Raw genomic sequence first — 20095 nt, forward strand, 5'->3', positions numbered from 1 at the left:
GGAACGGGAACGGAACCGGGAACGGAACCGGGAACGGAACCGGGAACGGAACCGGGAACACCGGGAGAGACAGCGGGAACAGCGCCGGGAACAGCAGGAGAGACACCGGGAACAACACCTGCACAACCTGTGCCAGCTGCGCGGGGAGCCGCTGCCGGAACGGGAACACCGGGAACGGAACCGGGAACGGAACCGGGAGAACCGGGAACAGAACCGGGAACGGAACCGGGAACAGAACCGGGAACACCGGGAACAACACCTGCACAACCTCTGCCAGCTGCGCGGGGAGCCCCTGCCGCACCAGGAACGGAACCGGGAACAGAACCGGGAACAGCGGGAACAGCGCCGGGAACAGCGGGAACAGAACCGGGAACAACACCTGCACAACCTCTGCCAGCTGCGGGGAGAGCCCCTGCCCCAACGGGAACGGAACCGGGAACGGAACCAGGAGAACCGGGAACGGAACCGGGAACAGCGGGAACAGAACCGGGAACGGAACCGGGAACACCGGGAACAACACCTGCACAACCTCTGCCAGCTGCGCGGGGAGCCCCTGCCGCACCGGGAACACCGGGAACGGAACTGGGAACGGAACCGGGAGAACCGGGAACGGAACCGGGAACAGAACCGGGAACAGCGGGAGAGACACCGGGAACGGAACCGGGAACAACACCTGCACAACCTCTGCCAGCTGCGGGGAGAGCCGCTGCCGCACCGGGAACAGAACCGGGAACGGAACCGGGACAACCTCTGCCAGCTGCGGGGAGAGCCGCTGCCGCACCGGGAACAGAACCGGGAACGGAACCGGGACAACCTCTGCCAGCTGCGGGGAGAGCCGCTGCCGCACCGGGAACAGAACCGGGAACGGAACCGGGACAACCTCTGCCAGCTGCGGGGAGAGCCGCTGCCCCACCGGGAACAGAACCGGGAGAGACACCAGGAACAGCGGAACCACCCAAATCCCCCCGGTTCCGACCCAAATCCCCCCGGTTCCGACCCAAACCCTCCTGATTCTGACCCAAACCCCCCCGGTTCTGACCCAAACCCCCCCGGTTCCGACCCAAATCCCCCCGATTTTCCCCCAAATCCCCCCGATTTCAGCCCGGATCCCCCCGGTTCCGTTTCCCGCCCCAGTTCCCCCAGTTCCAGCTGCGGTTCCAGCCCAAATTCCCCGGAATTCAGCCCAAATTCCCGGGAATTCAGCCCAAATTCCCAGGATTTCAGCTCAAATTCCCCGGAATTCAGCCCAAATTCCCGGGATTTCAGCCCAAATTCCTGGAATTCCAGCCCAAATTCCCGGGATTTCAGCCCAAATTCCTGGAATTCCAGCCCAAATTCCTGGGATTTCAGCCCAAATTCCTGGAATTCCAGCCCAAATTCCCCCCAGGATGAGGAGGATGAGGATGATGAGGAGGATGATGAGGAAGGCCGGAGGCTCCGCGCGGCCGTGGTGGCGGCGCTCGAGGGGTGAGGACCCCAATTTGGGGGGTTTCAACCCAATTTTGGGGGTCCTGAGCTGATTTTGAGGGATTTAAACCCAAATTTGGGGGTCCCGAGCTGATTTTGGGGGATTTCAACCCAAATTTGTGAGGATTTGATGAATTCTCCTCGATTTTGGGGCTCCCGAGGGGATTTGGGGGGTCCCAGAACCTGGAAATTTGAGGATTTTGGGGCGTTTTAACCCAAATTTGGGGCTGGAAAAGCCCCAAAATCGCCGGAATTTTCCCTTTTTTTTTGTTGTTGTTGTTTTTTTTTTCCCCGCCTCCGACGATTCCCAATAAATTCCCGGGATTTTGTCCCAAAATCGCTTTTATTCCAATAAATAAACGTTACAAAAGGGGGGTGGGGGAGGGGCGGGCGCGAGACCCCCGAAAAGTGACGTTTATCCAAAATAAAATAAAATTTAAAAATAATTCCCCAAAAAAAAAAATCCCAAAAAAAACCCAAAAAAAAACGGGTGGGGGAGGGGCTTTGATCCCATCCCCAAAAAAAGTGATTTTTGCCCCAAAAAAAATCAGGTGGAGGAGGGGTTGGAAAAATGAGGAATTTTGGGAATTTAAAAAATCCCTAAAATTGACCTAAAAAAAGGTGAAAAATGGAGCGGGGGAGGGCCCCCAAAAATTGTAAAAATCATTACAAATGTCCCTAAAAAATTGGGAAAAAAAAATGAAGTGAGGGGTTGGAAAAATCCTGGGAATTGACCTGAAAAGTGTAAAAAAAACGGCCCCAAAAATGGGGAAAATCAGAGGGAAAAGGCAAAAAAAATTGAGGGAAAAAAAGGCAAAAAAAATTGAGGGAAAAAAAGGCAAAAAAAATTGAGGGAAAAAAGGGAAAAAATTGGGGGAAAAAGGGAAAAATAAAACAGGGAAAAAATGGGGAAAAATCCAGGAAAAATGGGAAAAAAATGGAATTGTGGGAGGGGCAGGGCTGGAACCAACCTCAAAAAATTCATAAAAACGACCCCAAAAAAATTTAAAAAAAAAATGGAAAAAAGGAATAAAATAAAAAGAAAAAAATTGGGAGAAAAAGTAAAAAAGGGGAGGGAAAAAAAAGGGAAAAAAGGGAAAAAATGGGAAAAAATGGGGGAAGGGGCAGGGCTGAAAAATTCCTAAAAACCCCTTAAAAATCCATAAAAAGCACCTTGAAAATGTAAAAAAAAAACCTGGAAAAACCCCGGGAAAACAGTAAAAAAATGTAAAAAGAAGAGGAAAGGGGAGGGGCTGAAACCCCCATTTGGAAAAGTTTTAAAAATCGGTAAAAACGGCCTTAAAAAAGGGGAAAAAAGTGAAAAAAAAAGCAAAAAAAGTTTTAAGAACATCCCAAAAAAAAGGTGAAAAAAAAAAGAAAAAAATCCTGAAATAAACCCCGAAAAAATTAAAATAATAATAAGGAAAAAAGTAAAAAATGAAACAAAAAATCCCCCCAAAAACCCAATAAAAAATAAAAAAAAAAAAAAAGGGAAAAAAAATCAAAAAAATTCCAAAAAAAATTTTTTAAAAACCCCCCAAAAAAATCAAAAAAAATTTTTAAAAAAACCCCAAAAAAAAGCCAAAAAAATTCCAAAAAATCCTAAAAATAATAAATAAAAAAAACCAAAAAAAAAATCAAAAAAATACAAAAAAAAATCCAAAAAAATTTTTAGAAAAAACCCAAAAAAAAGCCAAAAAAAATTCCAAAAAGTCCTAAAAATCATAAAAAAAAATTAAAAAAAAAATCCGAAAAATATCAAAAAAATTCCAAAAAAATTCCAAAAAATAAAAAATCCCAAAAAAAGTCCAAAAAAATTTTTAAAAAATTCCAAAAAAATAAAAAAAAAAAAAAAAAATTAAAAAAATTAAAAAAAAAAGGGAAAAAAATTCCAAAAAAATTAAGAAAAAAATAAAAAAAATTTTAAAAAATCCAAAAAAAATTCTAAAAAATCCAAAAAAAAAATAAAAAAAAAATTAAAAAAAATTTAAAAAAAACCCCGAAAAAAATTCCATAAAAACCCCGGGAAAGGCGGAAATTTTGGGGGATTTTGGGGGGATTTGGGGGGATTTGGGGCTCAGATGAGGTCGGCCACGTTGAGCGGCATCTCCTCGATGGCCGTGTTGTAGAAGGTCTCGATGTCCCGCAGCGTCCGTTTGTCCTCCTCCGTCACCATGTTGATGGCCACGCCCTTGCGGCCGAAACGGCCCCCGCGGCCGATCCTGGGAAAACGGGGAAAAAATGGGAATTGTGCAGGGAAAAACGGGAATTCTGCAGGGAAAAATGGGAATTCTGCAGGGAAAAATGGGAATTCTGCAGGGGAATTCATGGGGGAAAAATGGGAATTCTGCAGGGAAAAATAATGGGAATTCTGCAGGGGAAATATGGGGAAATTCATGGGGAAAAAGGGGAATTCTGCAGGGAAAAATCATGGGAATTCTGCAGGGGAAAAATGGGAATTCTGCAGGGGAATTCATGGGGAAAACGGGGGAAAAATAATGGGAATTCTGCAGGGAAAAATGGGAATTCTGCAGGGGAAATATGGGGAAATTCATGGGGAAAAATGGGGGAAAAATGGGAATTCTGCAGGAGGAAAAATGGGAATTCTGCAGGGGAAAAATGGGAAAAATCCTGGGGAAAAAGGGGAATTCTGCAGGGGAAATATGGGGGAAAACGGGGAAAATAATGGGAATTCTGCAGGGGAAAAATGGGGGAAATTCATGGGGAAAAATGGGAATTCTGCAGGGAAAAATAATGGGAATTCTGCAGGGAAAAATAATGGGAATTCTGCAGGGGAAAAAGGGGGAAAAATCAGGGGGAAAAATGGGAATTCTGCAGGGGAAAAATGGGGGAAAAATGGGAATTCAGAGGGAAAATCCATGGGGAAATCCATGGGAAAATTCATGGGAAAACCCGTGGGGAATCCGGGGGAAAAAAAGGAAAATCCGGGGGAAAAAATGGGAATTCAGCAGGGGAAAATCCAGGGAAAATCCACAGGGAATTCAGGGGAGAAATGGGAAAATTCATGGAAAAATCCATGGGGAATTCTTGGGAAAAAATGGGAATTCAGCAGGGAAAATCCAGGGACAATTCATGGTGAAAAATGGGAATTTATTGGTGGGAAATTTGGGTTTTTATTGGGGGAAAATCGAGGTTTTATTGGTTAAAAAATCCGGGTTTTTAAAGGTCAAAATTTAAGTTTTTATTGACGAGAAATTCCGAGTTTTTGGAGACCAAAAAACGCCAAAAAATTCGGATTTTTTCAGGTCAAAACCCAGAGCGAAAATCCCCATTTTTAAAACCAAAACGGGGACGGGAAAAACACCAAAAAAACCCCAAATTTCTCCCAATTTCATTCCCAAACAAAACCTCTAAAATTCGGGAATTTTTTATCCCACCCCTCCCCCACCCCCAGAGCCCCTCCCCCACCCCCAGAGCCCCTCCCCCACCCCTTTAATTCCCATTTTTTCCCCATTTTTACCCCAAAACCTTTAAAAATTCCGGGGTTTTTTTGGGCTCCCCTCCCCCACCCGAGGCCCCTCCCCCTCCCCCTCCCCTCCCCCACCCCCAAAGCCCCTCCCCCACCCCTTTAATTCCCATTTTTTTCCTTGTTTTTACCCCAAAACCTTTAAAAACTCCGGGTTTTTTTGGGCTCCCCTCCCCCACCCGAGGCCACTCCCCCTCCCCCGCCCCTCCCCCACCCCCGGGCCCCTCCCCCCGCCCCTCCCCCCCCCACCTGTGGATGTAATTCTCGCGGTTGGTGGGGAGGTCGTAGTTGATGACGAGCGAGACCTGCTGGACGTCGATGCCCCGGGCCTGAGGGGGGAAATTTTGGGGTGAAATCGGCCGGATTTGGGCAAAAATCCAAAATTTTAATGAGCTCAGTTAAAAAAAAATTGGAAAAAATTGGATTTAAATGGAGAAAATTGGGGGGAAATCCTGGAATTTGGGGAGAAATCCAGAAAAAACGGGGGAAAATCCTGGAATTTGGGGAAGAAACGGGAAAAAACGGGGCCGGGAAATGCCAAAAAAATGCCATTTTTGGGAGGTTTTTTTTGGGGGTTTTTTGCCGTTTTTGGGAGTTTTTTGGAGTTTTTTGGCGGGGTTTTTTTTGAGGGGGTGGGGGAGGGGTTCCCGGGGTGGGGGAGGGGTTCCCGGGGTGGGGGAGGGGCTGGGGAGGGTGGGGGAGGGGCCGGAATTGGCCATTTTTGGGCGGTTTTTTTCGCCGTTTTTGGGAGTTTTTGGGCGGGGTTTTTTTTGAGGGGGTGGGGGAGGGGTTCCCGGGGTGGGGGAGGGGTTCCCGGGGTGGGGGAGGGGCTGGGGAGGGTGGGGGAGGGGCCGGAATTGGCCATTTTTGGGCGGTTTTTTTCGCCGTTTTTGGGAGTTTTTGGGCGGGGTTTTTTTTGAGGGGGTGGGGGAGGGGTTCCCGGGGGTGGGGGAGGGGCTGGGGAGGGTGGGGGAGGGGCGGCACTGACCAGCAGGTCGGTGGTGATCAGCACCCGGCTGGACCCAGAGCGGAATTCCCGCATGATGACGTCACGCTCCTTCTGGTCCATGTCCCCGTGCTGCCGGAGGGGGCGGGGTCACAGCGGGACACGCCCACAAGCACAGGCCACGCCCACAAGCACAGGCCACGCCCACAGCCCATCGGGCCACGCCCACACTTTGATTCCCCCCGAGATTGGCATCATGCGGCCCCTCCCCCACCCCAGAGTGACCCCAGTGACCCCAGAGTGACCCCAATGACCCCTGAGTGACCCTGAGTGACCCCAATGACCCCTGAGTGACCCCAATGCCCCCCGAGTGACCCCTGAGTGACCCCAATGACCCCTGAGTGACCCGAGGGTGACCCCAATGACCCCTGAGTGACCCCAATGACCCCTGAGTGACCCTGAGCGACCCCTGGGTGACCCCTGAGTGACCCCAATGACCCCTGAGTGACCCCAATGACCCCCGAGTGACCCCTGAGTGACCCCAATGACCCCTGAGTGACCCCCGAGTGACCCCAATGACCCCTGAGTGACCCCTGAGTGACCCCAATGACCCCTGAGTGACCCCTGAGTGACCCCAATGACCCCTGAGTGACCCTTGAGTGACCCCTGGGTGACCCCTGAGTGACTCCTGGGTGACCCCAATGACCCCTGAGTGACCCCAATGACCCCTGAGTGACCCTGAGCGACCCCTGGGTGACCCCTGAGTGACTCCTGGGTGACCCCTGAGTGACCCCAATGCCCCCCGAGTGACCCCTGAGTGACCCCAATGACCCCCGAGTGACCCCTGAGTGACCCCAATGACCCCTGAGTGACCCCTGAGTGACCCCAATGACCCCAGAGTGACCCCCGAGTGACCCCAATGACCCCTGAGTGACCCCAATGACCCCTGAGTGACCCTGAGCGACCCCTGGGTGACCCCAGGGTGACCCCAATGACCCCCGAGTGACCACTGAGTGACCCCTGAGTCACCCCACTGACCCCTGAGTGACCCCAGGGTGACCCCAGGGTGACCCCAATGACCCCTGAGTGACCCCAATTACCCCCGAGTGACCCCAGGGTGACCCCAATGACCCCTGAGTGACCCCAATTACCCCCGAGTGACCACTGAGTGACCAGCAGTGACCATTGCGGACACGGTGAAGTTCCGGGCGTGCATTTTCTCGGTCAGCCAGTCCCACTGACCCCCGAGTGACCCCAATGACCCCGGGTGACCCCCGAGTGACCCCAATGACCCCAGGTGACCCCAGCAGTGACCATTGCGGACACGGTGAAGTCCCGGGCGTGCATTTTCTCGGTCAGCCAGTCCCACTGACCCCTGAGTGACCCCTGAGTGACCCCAATGACCCCTGAGTGACCCCTGAGTGACCCCAGTGACCCCTGAGTGACCCTCACTGACCATTGCGGACACGGTGAAGTCCCGGGCGTGCATTTTCTCGGTCAGCCAGTCCCACTGACCCCTGAGTGACCCCAGGGTGACCCCAATGACCCCAGGTGACCCCAGCACTGACCATTGCGGACACGGTGAAGTCCCGGGCGTGCATTTTCTCGGTCAGCCAGTCCCACTGACCCCTGAGTGACCCCAGGGTGACCCCAATGACCCCGGGTGACCCCAGCACTGACCACTGACCATTGCGGACACGGTGAAGTCCCGGGCGTGCATTTTCTCGGTCAGCCAGTCCCACTGACCCCTGAGTGACCCCTGAGTGACCCCTGAGTGACCCCTGAGTGACCCCAGTGACCCCTGAGTGACCCTCACTGACCATTGCGGACACGGTGAAGTCCCGGGCGTGCATTTTCTCGGTCAGCCAGTCCCACTGACCCCTGAGTGACCCCTGAGTGACCCCTGAGTGACCCCTGAGTGACCCCAATGACCCCTGAGTGACCCTCACTGACCATTGCGGACACGGTGAAGTCCCGGGCGTGCATTTTCTCGGTCAGCCAGTCCCACTGACCCCTGAGTGACCCCAGGGTGACCCCAATGACCCCGGGTGACCCCAGCACTGACCACTGACCATTGCGGACACGGTGAAGTCCCGGGCGTGCATTTTCTCGGTCAGCCAGTCCCACTGACCCCTGAGTGACCCCTGAGTGACCCCTGAGTGACCCCTGAGTGACCCCAGTGACCCCTGAGTGACCCTCACTGACCATTGCGGACACGGTGAAGTCCCGGGCGTGCATTTTCTCGGTCAGCCAGTCCCACTGACCCCTGAGTGACCCCTGAGTGACCCCTGAGTGACCCCTGAGTGACCCCAATGACCCCTGAGTGACCCTCACTGACCATTGCGGACACGGTGAAGTCCCGGGCGTGCATTTTCTCGGTCAGCCAGTCCCACTGACCCCTGAGTGACCCCAGGGTGACCCCAATGACCCCGGGTGACCCCAGCACTGACCACTGACCATTGCGGACACGGTGAAGTCCCGGGCGTGCATTTTCTCGGTCAGCCAGTCCACCTTGCGCCGGGTGTTGATGAAGATGACCGCCTGCGTGATGGTCAGCGTCTCGTACAGGTCACACAGCGTGTCCAGCTTCCACTCCTGGCCGGAGAGACCCCCGAGTGACCTCTGAGTGACCCCTGAGTGACCATCGCTGACCCCTGAGTGACCCCCTGAGTGACCATCACTGACCCCTGAGTGACCCCCGAGGGACCCCCAGGTCACACAGCGTGTCCAGCTTCCACTCCTGGCCGGAGAGAGGAGCGTGAGTGACCCCTGAGTGACCATCACTGACTTCTGAGTGACCATCACTGACCCCTGAGTGACCCCTGAGTGACCCCCGAGTGACCCCCGAGTGACCCCTGAGTGACCCCCGAATGACCCCTGAGTGACCCCTGAGTGATCATCACTGACCCCTGAGTGACCCCTGAGTGACCCCTGAGTGACCCCCGAGTGACCCCTGAGTGACCCCTGAGTGACCTCTGAGTGACCCCCGAGTGACCCCTGAGTGACCTCTGAGTGACCCCCGAGTGACCCCTGAGTGACCATCACTGACCCCTGAGTGACCCCTGAGTGACCATCACTGACCCCTGAGTGACCCCTGAGTGACCATCACTGACCTGTGAGTGACCCCAGTGACCCCTGAGTGACCAAAACTGACACCAAGTGACCCGAAGTGACCAGAACTGACCCCAAACTCACCCAAACTGACCCCAAAATCATCCAAACTGACCCAAATGACCCCAAAGTGACCAGAACCAACCCAAAGTGACCCCAAACTGACCCAAAGTGACCGGAAGTGACCCCAAACTGTCCCAAACTGACCCCAAATGACCCCAAAGTGACCGGAACTGACCCCAAAGCCGCCCCTCCCCCCGGGCGCTGTCCCCCCCGCTCAGGGGCCGGCCCCACGGTGGGGGAGGGGCGGCCCATGGTCCGGGGGGGTCACTCTGGCATGGGGTCACTGCGGGGGGGCCACGGGGCCACCCCACAAATCCTGAGACCATGCGGGAGAGACCCAAAATTCACCCAAAATCACCCAAAATCACCCAAAATTCACCCAAAATTCACCCAAAATTCACCCAAAATTCACCCAAAATTCACCCAAAATTCACCCAAAATCACCCCAAATTCACCCAAAATCACCCCAAATTCACCCAAATTCACCCAAAATCACCCAAAATTCACCCAAAATTCACCCAAAATCACCCCAAATAACCAAAAATAACCCCAAAATCACCCAAAATCACCCAAAATTCACCCAAAATAACCCCAATTCACCCATAATTCACCCAAAATCACCCAATTCTCCCAAAACTCACCCAAAACAACCTGAAATTCACCCAACCCCCAAATTTCACCCCCAAGACCCCAAATTTCACCCCCAAAACCCCAAAATTTGTCCTCAAATCCCCGAATTTTTTCCCCCAACCCCAGAATTTTGTCCCCAAGACCCCAAATTTCACCCCCAAACCCCCAAACTTCACCCCCAAGACCCCAAATTTTCCCCCCAAACCCTGAATTTTAGCCCCAAAACCCCAAATTTTGTCTCCAAACCCCAGATCTTTGTCCCCAAACCCCAAATTTCACCCCCAAGACCCCAAATCTCACCCCCAAAACCCAAATTTCACCCCCAAAACCCCAAATTTTGTCCCCAAACCCCAGAATTTTGTCCCCAAACCCCAAATTTCACCCCCAAAACCCTGAATTTAGCCCCAAAAACCCCAAATTTCACCCCCAAAACCCCAAAATTTGTCCTCAAACCCCGGAATTTTTTCCCCAAACCCCAGAATTTCATCCCCAAGACCCCAAATTTCACCCCCAAACCCCCAAACTTCACCCCCAAGACCCCAAATTTTCCCCCCAAACCCTGAATTTTAGCCCCAAAACCCCAAATTTTCCCCCAAACCCTTGAATTTCACCCCCAAAACCCCAAATTTTGTCCCCAAACCCCAGAATTTTGTCCCCAAACCCCAAATTTCCCCCCAAAACCCTGAATTTTAGCCCCAAAAACCCCAAATTTTGTCCCCAAGGCCCGAATTTCACCCCCAAAACCCCAAATTTCATCCCCAAGACCCCAAACTTCACCCCCAAACCCCCAAATTTCCCCCCCGAGCCCCGATTTTGCGCCGCCTGTCCCGCACCTCCCTCTCGACGTTGATGTAGAACTGCCGGATCCCCTCCAGCGTCAGCTCCTCCTTCTTCACCAGGATCCGGATCGGCTCCCGCATGAACTTCTTGGTCACCTCCAGCACGTCCAGCGGCATGGTGGCCGACAGCAGCACCACCTGCGCCCACAAACGGGGTTGGGGACCCCAAAAACGGGTCTGGGGGCTCCAAAAATGGGGTCTGGGGGCCCAAAAATGGGGATGGGGGGTTCAAAATGGGGTCTGGGGGGTCCAAAATGGGGTCTGGGGGGTCCAAAATGGGGTCTGGGGGCCCAAAAATGGGGTCTGGGGGCCCCAAAAACGGGTCTGGGGGCTCAAAAATGGGGTCTGGGGGCCCAAAAATGGGGTCTGGGGGGTCCAAAAATGGGGTCTGGGGGCCCAAAATGGGGTCTGGGGACTTGAAATTGGGGTTGGGGACCCCAAAAACGGGTCTGGGGGCTCCAAAAATGGGGTCTGGGGGGCCCGAAAATGGGGTCTGGGGGGCCCAAAAATGGGGTCTGGGGGGCCCGAAAATGGGGTCTGGGGGCCCAAAAAACGGGTCTGGGGGGCTCAAAAATGGGGTTTGGGGGGCCCAAAATGGGGTCTGGGGACTTGAAATTGGGGTTGGGGGGTTCAAAATGGGGTCTGGGGGCCCAAAAATGGGTCTGGGGGGCCAAAAATGGGGTTTGGGGACTTGAAATTGGGGTCTGGGGACCTGAAAATGGGGTTGGGGACCCCAAAACGGGGTCTGGGGGTCCAAAAATGGGGTCTGGGGGGCCCAAAATGGGGTCTGGGGGCCGGAAATTGGGGTCTGGGGGGCCCAAAATGGGGTTTGGGGACTTGAAATTGGGGTCTGGGGGCCCAAAAACGGGTCTGGGGGCCTGAAATTGGGGTTTGGGGACCCAAAAACGGGGTCGGGGATCCAAAACTGGGGTTTGGGGACCCAAAAGTTGGGTTTGGGGACCTGAAATTGGGGTCTGGGACCCAAAAATGGACTTGGGACACCGAAATTGGGGTTGGGGGACCCCAAAAATGGGATCAGGAACTCAAAAAACCCCAAAATTCCCCCAGAAATCCCAAAAATCCCAAATCCGGAACCCCAAACTCCCCCAGGGAGCCGAAAATCCCCCAAAAAAATTCCCCAAATATTTCCCAAAAATTCCCCAAAAAAATCCAGAAAACATCCCAAAAAGATCCCAAAAATTCCTTAGAAAATCCCAAATAAATCCCAAAAAAATTCCCAAAAAATCCTAAAAAATCCTTAAAAACTCCCTAAAACTTCCCAAAAATTCCAAAAAAAATCCCAAATAAATCCCAAAAAATTCCCAAAAAAGTTCCCAAGAATTCCCCAAAAATTCTCGAAAAAATCCCCAAAAATTCCCAAAAAATTCCCCCCAAAAATACTGAAAATTCCAAAAAAAATCCCAAAAAAGTCCTAAAAATTCCCAAAAAATTCCTGAAAATTTCCCCAAAAAAATCCCCAAAAAATCCCAAAAAAACTCCCAAAAAATTCCCAAAAATTCTCGAAAAATCCCAAAAAAAATCCCAAAAAAATCCAAAAAAATCCCCAAAAAATCCCAAAAAATCCCCAAAAAAATCCAAAATATCCCCAAAAATTCCCAAAATTTTCCCCAAAAATTCCCAAAAATTCCCCCCAAAAAATTCCCAACCCCCCCTCACCCATCCCAGCCCCTCCCCCGCACTTGGGGTCCTTTCGTTGTTTTTTTTTTGGGGTCGAATCCCGGAATTCCGAGTTTTTTTTTTTTCCCGTTTTTTTCCTGGGATTCTCCCGGATTTGTTCCGTTTTTTGGGGGGAATTTGGGGCGATTTGGGGCTCCCCCACCTGCGTGTTCCCGCTCAGCTTCTGGAAGATGTCGTAGATCTGGTCCTTGAAGCCGCGGCTCAGCATCTCGTCCGCCTCGTCCAGCACGAACATCTTGATGAACTTTGGGGCTAAAAACCGGGAATTCGGGCAAAATCCCCCGGAATTCCCCGCTCCGGGGGGAGCCCGGGAAAACTGGGGGGGATCCCGGGAATTTCGGGGGAAAAAATGGGGATTTCTGGGGGAAAAATGGGGATTTTTGAGGGGAAAATGGGGATTTTTGGGGAGAAAATGGGGATTTTTGGGGAAATGGGGATTTTTGGGGGGAAAATGGGGATTTTTGGGGGGAAAATGGGGATTTTTGGGGGGAAAATGGGGATTTTTGGGGGAAAATGGGGATTTTTGGGGGAAAATGGGGATTTTTGGGGGTTTTTTGAGGGTTCTGAGAAGGAATTTTATGAATTCCCAAGGAATTTTGGGGATTTTGGGATCTCCCAGGGGGATTTTGGGGTTTTTTTGGGGTTTTTGGGGTTTCCCAGGAGGATTTTGGGGATTTTTTGTGGTTTCCCAAGTGGATTTTGGGGTTATTTTGGGGTTTTTCGGGTTTCCCAGGAGGATTTTTAGGTTTTTTGGGGTTTCCAGGGTGAATTTTTGAGGATTTTGGGGTTTTTTTTGAAGTTTTTGGGGTTCCCCAGGAGGATTTTGGGGTTTTTTTGGGGTTTCCCAGGTGGATTTTTAGGTTTTTTGGGGTTTCCAGGGTGAATTTTTGGGGTTTTTGGGGTTTCCCAGGTGGATTTTGGGGGTTTTTTGGGGTTTTTGGGGTTTCCCAGGTGGATTTTGGGGCTTTTTGGGGTTTCCAGGGTGGATTTTTGAGGATTTTGGGGTTTTTTTGGGGTTTTTGGGGTTTCCAGGGTGAATTTTTGGGGTTTTTGGGGTTTCCCAGGTGGATTTTTAGGTTTTTTGGGGTTTCCAGGGTGGATTTTTGGGGTTTTTTGGGTTTTTTGGGGGTTTTTGGGGTCCCCCCTCAGTCCTGGCGCTGATCAGCCCCCGGGCTCGGGGTCGGGGCCGGGCAGGACGCGGGGCCGGGACCCTCCCCCGGGGTCAGGTGACACGCAGCTCATCACAGGGGGGACCCCGCCCCAAATTCCCAAAATTCCCAAAAATCCCAAAAATCCCCATCCCAAAAAACGGGGAAAAACCCAAAAAAAATGCGAAAAAACAAAAAAAAAGGGATTTTTTAAACTAAAAACCCCAAATTTGGGAGCCACCCCCAAGCTCAGCTCATCCCAGGGGGGACCCCGCCCCAAATTCCCAAAATTCCCAAAATTCCCAAAAATCCCCATCCCAAAAATGGGAAAAAACCCAAAAAAACCCCAAAAAATGCGAAAAAAACAACCAAAATTGACATTTTTTGAACTAAAAACCCCAATTTGGATTTTTCCATGGGGGTCGGCTCATCACAGGGGGGACCCCGCCCCAAATTCCCAAAAATTCCCAAAAACTCCCAAAATTCCCAAGTTTGGGCTCAATTACGGGACTTTTGGTGCTGCTCAGGCAGAGTTTTGCCATTTTTTGGGCGTTTTGGGGTGAATTCGGGGATTTTTGGGGTCTCTGATCCCGTTTTTGGCTGAATTTGGGGATTTTCGGGGTCTCTGATCCCGTTTTTGGGGTGAATTTGGGGATTTTTGGGGCCCCACTCACGGAGATAGCGATGGCTCAGCCCATTAGTTTCATTTTTAACCCATTTTTAACCCATTTTAACCCGGATTTTCACCATTTTTGGGTGCTCTGGGTGCGTTTTTTGGGGTTTTCGGGGTCGGGGATCCCGTTTTTGGGGTGAAATCGGGGTTTTTTGGCCCCACTCACAGAGGTAGCGGCGGTTGAGCCAATGAATCCCACTTTAATCTCATTTTTAACCCATTTTAACCTGGATTTTCACCATTTTTGGGTGCTCTGGGTGCGTTTTTTGGGGTTTTCGGGGTCTCTGATCCCGTTTTTGGGGTGAAATCGGGGTTTTTTGGCCCCACTCACAGAGGTAGCGGCGGTTGAGCCAATATTGGGCTGTTATATCCCATTTTTAACCCATTTTAACCCGGATTTTCACCATTTTTGGGTGTTCTGGGTGCGTTTTTTGGGGTTTTCGGGGTCGGGGATCCCGTTTTTGGGGTGAAATCGGTGTTTTTTGGCCCCACTCACAGAGGTAGCGGCGGTTGAGCCAATATTGGGCTGTTATATCCCATTTTTAACCCATTTTAACCTGGATTTTCACCATTTTTGGGTGTTCTGGGTGCGTTTTTTGGGGTTTTCGGGGTGGGGGATCCCGTTTTTGGGGTGAAATCGGGGTTTTTTGGCCCCACTCACAGAGGTAGCGGCGGTTGAGCCAATGAATCCCACTTTAATCTCATTTTTAACCCATTTTAACCCATTTTTAACCCATTTTAACCCGAATTAATGCCATTTTTGGGTGCTCTGGGTGTGTTTTTTGGGGTTTTCGGGGTGGGGGATCCCGTTTTTGGGGTGAAATCGGGGTTTTTTGGCCCCACTCACAGAGGTAGCGGCGGTTGAGCATGTCGAAGACGCGTCCCGGCGTCCCCACCACCACGTGCGGCGCCTCCAGCTGCAGCTTCTGCACCTCGGCGCGGACGTTGGTGCCGCCGATGCAGGCGTGGCACGAAGCCCCCATGTAGTCCCCGAGCGCCATCACCACCTTCTGGATCTGTGACGTCAGCGGTGACGTCAGCGGTGACGTCACGGCGAAAAAAAACCCAAAATCCCACAAAAAAACCCCAAAATCCCACAAAAAACCCCCGAAATCCCATAAAAAAACCCCCGAAATCCCATAAAAAAACCCCAAAATCCCATAAAAAAACCTGAAATCCCATAAAAAAACCTGAAATTCCATAAAAAAACCCCGAAATCCCGTAAAAAAACCCCCGAAATCCCATTAAAAACCCCGAAATCCCGGAAAAAACCCCCGAAATCCCGTAAAAAAACCCCGAAATCCCATAAAAAAACCCCAAAATTCCGTAAAAACACCTGAAATCCCATACAAAAACCATAAATCCCATAAAAAAACCCCGAAATCCCATAAAAAAACCCCAAAATCCCATTAAAAAAACCCCGAAATCCCATAAAAAAACCTGAAATCTTGTTAAAAACCTCGAAATCCCATTAAAAAACCCCAAAATCCCTGCATGAATCCCGCTAAAAAATCCAAAATCTCATAAAAAACCCCGAAATCCCATAAAAAAACCTGAAATCTTGTGAAAAACCTCAAAATCCCATTAAAAAACCCCAAAATCCCATTAAAAACCCCCAAATAATTCCCAAAAAAGTCCCTTAAAAATTCCCTAAAAAATCCCCCAAAAAAATCCCAAAAAAATTCCCTTAAAAGAATCCCAAAAGTTCCCAAAAAAATCCCAAAAAAATCTCTTAAAAATCCAAAAAAATTCCCTTTAAAAAACCCAAAAATTCCCATAAAAATTCCCATTAATTCCCACAAAAATCCCAAAAATCCCCTTAAAAAATCCCAAAAATTCCCACAAAAATTCCCTTAAAACATCCCAAAAATTCCCTAAAAAATCCCAAAAATTCCCTTAAAAAATCCCAAAAATTTCCTAAAAAAATCCCAAAAATTCCCTAAAAAATCCCAAAAACTCCTATAAAAATTCCCATTAAATCCCCTCAAAAATCCAAAAAAAATCCCCTAAAATTCCCCAAAATTCCCCTCAAAAATTCCCGTTTTTTTCCCCCCATTCGCGCCATCACCGATGACGTCACCGATGACGTCACGGCGCGCTCAGGTGTGCCCCAGGTATGAACCAGTTTGGCCACTGGGCCGGACTGGGATGAACTGGGAGCTGCTCTGCCCCCGCCGGATTCGGGACCGGGGCCAGCGGGCCCCGCCCTGCCCAGGCGGACGGGGGCTACTGGGACAGACTGGGATACACTGGGTTATACTGGTTTGGACCGGTTTGGAACAGTTTGGACCGGTTTGGACTGGGTTATACTGGTTTGGACTGGGTTATACTGGTTTGGACCGGTTTGGACTGGGTTATACCGGTCTGGATTAATTCGGACTGGTTCGGACTGGTTCAGACTGGTTTGGACCAATTCGGACTGGTCTGGACCAGTTTGGACTGGGTTAGAATGGTACAGACCGGTTTGGACCGGTTTGGACTGGTTTTTACTGGGTTATACTGGTGTGGGTCGATCTGGACTGGTTTTTACTGGTTTGGACCAGTTTGGACTGGGTTAGAATGGTACAGACTGGTTTGGACTGGTTTGGACCGGTTTGGAAAAGTTTGGACTGGTTTTTACTGGGTTATACTGGTCTGTACTGCTCCAAACTGGTTTGAACTGGTTTATACTGGTCTGTACTGGTCCAAACTGGTTTATACTGGTCCAAACCGGTTTATACTGCTCCAAAGTGGTTTGAACTGGTTTGAACCGGTTTATACTGGTCCAAAGTGGTTTGAACTGGTTTATACTGGTCCAAACTGGTCCCGCACAGGTGCCACCCCCCCCTGCAGCAGCCACAAGGGGGCGCCACCACCACCCGCCCCCGCGTCCCCCCCCCAGTCCCAACCGGTTCAAACCGGTTTGTACTGGTTTGAACTGGTTTGAACTGGTTTAAACTGGTTTAAACTGGTTTGAACTGGTCTGAACTGGTCTGAACTGGTACCTGCTGGGCGAGCTCGCGGGTGGGGGCCAGCACCAGCGCCTGCGTGGCCTTGAGCTCCAGCTCCACCTGCTGCAGGATGGAGATGGCGAAGGTGGCGGTTTTACCTGTGCCCGACTGCGCCTGCGCGATGACGTCATAGCCTGGGGACAGGTGAGAAAGGACAGGTGTGTTACAGGTGTGTACAGGTGTGTGTGTGTACAGGTGTTACCTGTGCCGGACTGCGCCTGCGCGATGACGTCATAGCCTGAAACAGAACAGGTGTGTGTGTTACAGGTGTGTACAGGTGTGCGTGTGTACAGGTGTGTCACAGGTTTTACCTGTGCCGGACTGCGCCTGCGCGATGACGTCATAGCCTGGGGACAGGTGAGACACAACAGGTGTGTTACAGGTGTGTGTGTGTACAGGTGTGTGTGTGTACAGGTGTTACCTGTGCCGGACTGCGCCTGCGCGATGACGTCATAGCCTGGGGACAGGTGAGAAAGGACAGGTGTGTTACAGGTGTGTATGTTACAGGTGTGTCACAGATTTTACCTGTGCCCGACTGCGCCTGCGCGATGACGTCATAGCCTGAAACAGAACAGGTGTGTGTGTTACAGGTGTGTACAGGCGTGTGTGTGTACAGGTGTCACAGGTTTTACCTGTGCCCGACTGCGCCTGCGCGATGACGTCATAGCCTGGGGACAGGTGAGAACAGGTGAGAGTTACAGGTGTGTGTGTGTACAGGTGTGTGTGTGTACAGGTTTTACCTGTGCCCGACTGCGCCTGCGCGATGACATCATAGCCTGGGGACAGAACAGGTGAGAGTTACAGGTGTGTACAGGTGTGTGTGTACAGGTGTGTCACAGGTGTTACCTGTGCCGCACTGCGCCTGCGCGATGACGTCATAGCCTGGGGACAGAACAGGTGTGAACAGGTGTGTTACAGGGGTGTGTGTGTGTCCATCCAGGTGTATCCAGGTGTGTATCCAGGTGTATCCAGGTGTGTTCACAGGTGTGTCCAGGTGTCTGTGTCCCTACAGGTGTGCCCAGGTGATCCCTGGAATTAACTGGGAACGGACTGGGAGCACTGGGGCTGTACTGGTTTATACTGGGATGACCTGTCCAGGTGTGCACAGGTGTGCACAGGTGAGTTTACCTTTGATACACGGCAGGATGGCTCTCTGCTGGATGGCCGAGGGTTTCTCGAAGCCGTGGCTGTACTGGGGGCACTGGGGCTGTACTGGGCTGTACTGGGATGACCTGTCCAGGTGTGCACAGGTGTGCACAGGTGAGTTCTCACCTTTGATACAAGGCAGGATGGCTCTCTGCTGGATGGCCGAGGGTTTCTCGAAGCCGAGGCTGTACTGGGGGCACTGGGGCTGTACTGGGCTGTACTGGTTTATACTGGTTACACCTGTCCAGGTGTGCACAGGTGAGTTCTCACCTTTGATACAAGGCAGGATGGCTCTCTGCTGGATGGCCGAGGGTTTCTCGAAGCCGTGGCTGTACTGGGATGGACTGGGCTGTACTGGGGGCACTGGGGCTGTACTGGGCTGTACTGGGACAGGTCCCACACACCTGTCCAGGTGTGCACAGGTGAGTTCTCACCTTTGATACAAGGCAGGATGGCTCTCTGCTGGATGGCCGAGGGTTTCTCGAAGCCGTAGGCGTAGATCCCGCGCAGCAGCGCCTCCGACAGGTTCATCTCGTCAAAGCTGTCCACAACCTCGTGCCAGTTACTCTGCACCAGTACAAACCAGTACAAACCAGTACAAACCAGTGAGAACCAGTACAAACCAGTACAAACCAGCACAGACCGGTACAGACCAGTAAAAACCCCCATAAACCAGTACAGACCAGTCCCAGTAAGGACAGAGCCTCGGCCCAGTCGGACCAGTTTGGTTCCAACCCCTCCCAGTTTGGTTCCAACCCCTCCCAGTCCATCCCAGTTTGGTTCCAAACCCTACCAGTTCAATCCTGACCCCTCCCAGTCCATCCCAGTTCAATCCTGACCCCTCCCAGTCCATCCCAGTTTGGCTCCAACCCCTCCCAGTCCATCCCAGTTTGATTTGGGGCCCTCCCAGTTCAACTCTGACCTCTCCCAGTCCCTCCCAGTTTAACTCCAACTTATCCCAGCCTGTCCTAAACCCCTCCCAGTCCATCCCAGTAAGGCCCAAACCCCTCCCAGTTCCTCCCAGTAAGGCCCAAACCCCTCCCAGTTCCCTCCCAGTTCCCCCCAGTCGCTCCCAGTTCCTGACCTCGATGACCCCGTCCGGCTCCATCCCCTCAGGGCCGCTCTCCCGGGATCTGCCGATGTGGGGGGGCGAGAACAGGCGTCATCATGACATCATCGCGGCCGTACCGTGACGTCACCGCCGCCGCGCCGTTCCCGCGGTTTTTTATTTAATAGTTTCCCTAACCCCCCACCACGTGACCGGAAGCGGCTCCGGCCCCTCCCCCTCCGACCACGCGGCGCCGCCGGAAGCTGCTACGAGCGAGGCCCCGCCCGCTTCCGGTTTATTCATTCCCCCCCGGCCCGGGCCAATCGGCGTTCGCGCCGCGCGTGACGTCAGCGCGCCCGCCGGGACAATGGAGGCGCGCGCTCGGCGCCGACCACGTGGGCGGGGGCCGGGGGGGGGGGAGGGGAAGGGAGGGAACCGCGGGTGGGGAAAAAAAACCGGGAGGAAAAAAAACCGGGAAAACCGGGAAAAAAACCCGCGGGAAACGGCGGCGGGAGCGGCGGGGGAGCGGAACCGAGCGGGAAAAGGGGAAAACCCCGCCAGGTTTCCCCTCAGGAAATCGCGGCGTGGAGGAACGGGAGAACGCGGCCCCACCGCCCCTCCCCCAACCCGCGCCGTGTCCCGCGCAGGCCCCGCCGCCCCTCCCCCCGCCGCTATCGCACCGACTGTCGTGACTCGCCGACATCTCCGGGCTCCGCTCAGGGCCCCCCCGCGCCCGGCGCCGCTTTAAGAAGCGCCCGGGCCGCGCCCCCCCCGCGCCGCCATTGGTCCGCTCCGCCCGGGCCACGCCCCCGCCGAGATCTGATTGGTCAATGCTGCAAAGCCGCGCCC

At 52.3% G+C, this 20095-nt stretch overlaps 1 protein-coding gene across 3 annotated transcripts; it reads right to left on the reverse strand.

The window, feature by feature from the left end:
* Positions 1–1791: 1791 nt before the first annotated feature.
* Positions 1792–19997, reverse strand: EIF4A1 (eukaryotic translation initiation factor 4A1). 3 transcript variants are annotated; one of them, XM_086871832.1, is made up of 12 exons: positions 19927–19997; positions 19283–19331; positions 18633–18765; positions 17255–17290; positions 17047–17150; positions 14910–15078; positions 12384–12493; positions 10538–10681; positions 8358–8495; positions 5943–6032; positions 5204–5283; positions 1792–3689 (listed from the first exon to the last, which is right to left on the reverse strand). In XM_086871832.1, exons 1-12 carry the CDS (start codon positions 19947–19949, stop codon positions 3545–3547), a joined length of 1221 nt encoding a protein of 406 aa, XP_086727958.1. In that variant the 5' UTR covers positions 19950–19997; the 3' UTR covers positions 1792–3544. The 3 variants fall into 3 exon arrangements, with proteins under 3 accessions (XP_086727958.1, XP_086727959.1, XP_086727960.1); XM_086871833.1 differs by lacking the exon at positions 17255–17290 and adding an exon at positions 17578–17613 and having other exon boundaries at positions 19927–19969; XM_086871834.1 differs by lacking the exon at positions 17255–17290 and having other exon boundaries at positions 17047–17186; positions 19927–19958.
* Positions 19998–20095: the final 98 nt, after the last annotated feature.

Source organism: Cyanistes caeruleus, chromosome 37 (assembly GCF_971803275.1).
Source record: "Cyanistes caeruleus chromosome 37, bCyaCae1.hap1.1, whole genome shotgun sequence".
NCBI lineage: Eukaryota > Metazoa > Chordata > Aves > Passeriformes > Paridae > Cyanistes > Cyanistes caeruleus.

What these genes read in the sequence shown, in the direction of transcription:
- EIF4A1 (XM_086871832.1), bottom strand. Translation starts at nt 19,949, where the DNA reads ATGTCGGCGAGTCACGACAGTCG. An exon ending in GCTCAACCGCCGCTACCTCT is followed by an intron (nt 12,494 to 14,909) that starts GTGAGTGGGGCC and finishes CCCGGTTTTTAG; the next exon opens with CCCCAAAGTTCATCAAGATG. An exon ending in TGATCACCACCGACCTGCTG is followed by an intron (nt 5,284 to 5,942) that starts GTCAGTGCCGCC and finishes TTCCCCCCTCAG; the next exon opens with GCCCGGGGCATCGACGTCCA.